At 36.8% G+C, this 3,990-nt stretch overlaps 1 protein-coding gene across 1 annotated transcript in view; it reads left to right on the forward strand.

Moving 5' to 3' along the window:
- LOC135203740 (uncharacterized) overlaps positions 1-3,503 on the forward strand; it is a 10,538-nt gene extending 7,035 nt beyond the window's left edge. The window contains exons 2-3 of the mRNA XM_064233676.1: positions 1,982-2,023; positions 2,373-3,503. Coding sequence (XP_064089746.1) covers positions 1,984-2,023; positions 2,373-3,049 — 717 coding nt within the window. The 5' untranslated portion in view covers positions 1,982-1,983 and the 3' untranslated portion in view covers positions 3,050-3,503. The remainder of the gene's footprint in view (positions 1-1,981; positions 2,024-2,372) is intronic.
- The last annotated feature ends 487 nt before the right edge of the window (positions 3,504-3,990 follow it).

Here is a 3,990-nt window from a genome sequence, read left to right on the forward strand (position 1 = left end):
AATGCAACCGGTTTCAAGTCAGTTGTCCTTTCTTTACTAGAATACTGTTCTTCGGTATGGATGTCTCCTTCTGCCAGAGATTGATCTCTTTTGGACGGAATGGTTTGTGGTGGTAAGTTTCTGTTTCCTAATATTGTATTATAACTTGTTTGTCATTTTTCCAATTCAAAATTATTCCTGGTCAACTCCTCCTGCCTAGAGCAACCAGATTCGCTGAGCAGCCAGCACCAATATGCAGTAGATATCACTTGCTATCGAATTTCTTTATTCCTCACACCGTTGGTTTGGTTTGTATGGTGCTTTTACGTTACATGGAACCAGCGGTTATTCAGCAACGGGACCAACGGCTTTACGTGACTTCCGAACCACGTCGAGAGTGAACTTCTATCACCAGAAATACACATCTCCTCACTCCTCAACGTAATGGCCGAGAATCGAAACCGCGACCACCTAGGTGGAACGCTAATACCATACCAACTACGCCGCTGAGGCGCTCCTCACACCGTTGGCCAGGATGTCGCGCGTTGAGACTTCAAAAGATCAATCGAATTCGAGATGCAAAGCATTACTGCCCTTATATAATTGTCCTTGCTTGTTAATAACTTACTTACATTTTAAAGATTTATCAATTTGTTAATTCCCCCACATTTTCTTTTGTAATAAGTCAGATTTTCTTGCTTCTGCATTTCCCTGGCACCTTTGGTTTTGTTCCTTATAAATGGGGTTCACCTTCCGAATAATAATAATAATAATAATAATAATAATAATAATAATAATAATAATAATAATAATAATAACTCGTATTTTCTCCCTCATTTTCGGTTAAATAACAAGAAATTCAAATCATGTCGGCCCCGTTTTCTTCGGTGGCTGTGATACTTGTGCAACAGACACACACACAAACACACCCAGAGAGAGAGAGACAGAGAGATTCATCTAATATGATCGCTTCTTCGGCCACTGAATTACCTTACGCTTCCTTTGCAGAATACAAAATCAGTAATAATGATGCTATACGAAATCTAATGCGCACTCATCTTTGGAAATATAAGTGTCATGAAATAAAGTCTTAACGTCTATATTTCCAAGTTACCCTGGATATGATCCACACTGACATCCTTCGAGTATCGAAATAAGAAATGAAATCAAAACTTTTTTCCTCTCAAGGGGCAGTATTGAGTCCACTACACCGAACGACATGCTGATAATTATTGGACGGTTACTGCATACTAGTGGGAACAAGATTATTTACTCAGTTATGTCTTTATATACTTATGCATAAGTCGCCGTACTAAGACACTGCTGTTAGGGAATTCCATCTTCGCAATGATCGTCTTTTTATGCGAAAATCATAGGCCGATGAAATGCAAATATTCCGGCTATATATATATATATATATATTATATATATATATATATATATATATATATATATATATATATATATATATATGAATGTCTTTTACTGCAATGCAACAATATATGAAGATAAAAGTGTTTTATGAGCCTTTTATCTTCATATCTGTATATATATATATATATATATATATATATATATATATATATATATATATATATATATATATATATATATATAATATATAGGTGGGCGTATCCAATCCGTGTGACGAAATCGAGAGTAGATATATATATATATATATATATATATATATATATATATATATATATTTATATATATATTTATATATATATATATAAGTAATTGTTGTACTACACAATAAACACAAGCAAGTTATTAGAAATAATAATGCATGAAGTACTGTACTACAGCAAATAGAAATTCAGTTTGAGCAGTTTGGATTCTTTTCATTAACTTTAAATTCAAGATCTAACAAACTTTCAAGACGGCTCGGCGCTTTCCAATAACTTGTGAAGTAATAAGTATTTTATCACAGAAGTCTCAAAAACGAGCGAGCTAGTCCTCTTAACTACATTAGGTCAATGCTTCTCTCTCCTTTCAGCCATGGACAGAAGACCTAAGAAGAAATATGAGTTTTTCAAGGGTAAGATACTTTGTCTTGTACATCTGCCTCGTCATTATAGGTATTTTTCAGTGATAAAATTATTACATTGCTGTTTCACAATGTATTAGGAACTGATGAACACACAATTTAGCACTAAAATTCCTTGTGAAATTTTGAGATATATACAGAACCTAAGAGAGCTTTGACTTGTGTGTGCATGTTGTGTGCTGTGTTGTGTACGTCGTGGCAATAGGAGAAAAATTAAAACCTGGGATAATAAATCTTATGCCCAAATCCCATCTTAAACTAACATCAGTCCCTCTTCACATGAAGTAGAATTTCCCCAACTATTATTTCAAAACATGCTCATTTTACTCTTCTCAATCAGGTGGCAGAATAAGTACCTATGATGAGGGAGACTACGACGAAGAGTACACAGGCCTCTCTGACCCTAACGAACCTCTCCTTGAAGCACCAGGGTACAGCGGCAGCGCCAGTTACGACCAAAGGTACGGCGAGTACCAGCCACCTAGCGGCCTCTACAGTCAAGATGCACCGATGGATTACAGCTCTCACCAAGGCCAGCTGGATTCAGAATCGCACAGCCCCATAGCCTATCAAGAACAGGAGTACGCAGACTATGGGGCTACTGGCTACTCGGACCCAAGCCAGCCATCTGCCTCAGGGTTTCAGGGTCCCCCTGGACCTGGTGCCGGTGGACCTGCTCCAGGTCAAAAAAAGAGAGTTCAGACTTGTCGACTGTGCGCCAACCATGGTTTAATAGTAGAGAAAAAGGGTCACAAGCCATTCTGCAAGTACCAGACTCCTCACGATTGTAGGCAGTGTGAGATCACTCTGAGAATGCGAGATGCTTCAGCCGCCCAGCAGAAGATGACCAGAACTCAGCAGCCTAACATGCAAGTCCAGCCCCAGAGATCATCCCCCTGTGGACCCCGTGAGTTTCCAAGAATGCAAGAACTGGAAGCAGAGACCAAAGACATTATTGATCCCGTTCTGTTCGCTGATATTAATGAAATAGTGAAGTCGAGGTCACATCAACTTTAGCACTAGGCAAAGTAGATGGCCTCTTTTTTTGTATCACTATGAGCTAGACCAGAAAAAATATATATCGTGTTACCTTCTAACATATATGTAAACGGCATATATATAGTTAGGTCAAATGAACATACTAGCTGACTTCTCTAGCATTACGTTTTAAAAATCTGCAATTGCTAAATAGGTGTGCTTAATTTCATTATTTTGAGATTTTGCTGAAATGCGAGAGGAGAATTATTCTGTAGATTGCTGTAATAGTACAATTTTAAACCGTTTGTACTTCCCACCAATAACTTTCCAAGCACTTCCCAATACTGTAGCAGAAATTCCAGGAACAATATGAATTGACGGGATTTCTTAAACTTCGTTCATTTCGTAGCCACTTGATATCATTATCACCACATAGGTAACCACTGTCATTTTTACCTGCATTTTTGCGTGGCAGCTTCAGCGACGGAAACTTGGAAAGCAAAGAAAGCTTTAATCGTTTTGTATTAAAAGTGATGAAGAAATTGCAGTATAATTTATTATACCTAAAAGATTAGAATAATGAATGAAGACAGCGTGGACTGTTCCTTCAGCAGAGGCAAGTATTGTATTTCTAAGTCAGAAAGTTTATGAAAAAATCGGCACATACTGACTCACACACACACACACACACACACACACATATATATATATATATATATATATATATATATATATATATATATATATATATATATATATATATATATATATATATATATATATATATATATATAATATATGTGTGCGTGTGTTATAGATGTGTGTGTGCCTGCGTGTGTGATGTAGATAATGTATCCTACACATTATTTCCTTGAATGTACAATGGCAGTGTTTGCCATTCCTAGGAGGCTCATATTTTGACGGAAGTTTATTTCCCAAGTGCTCGATTGACTGATACACTTTTATCTGAGGAACTGCAG

Source organism: Macrobrachium nipponense, chromosome 24, assembly GCF_015104395.2.
Source record: "Macrobrachium nipponense isolate FS-2020 chromosome 24, ASM1510439v2, whole genome shotgun sequence".
In the NCBI taxonomy this organism is placed as follows: Eukaryota; Metazoa; Arthropoda; class Malacostraca; order Decapoda; family Palaemonidae; genus Macrobrachium; species Macrobrachium nipponense.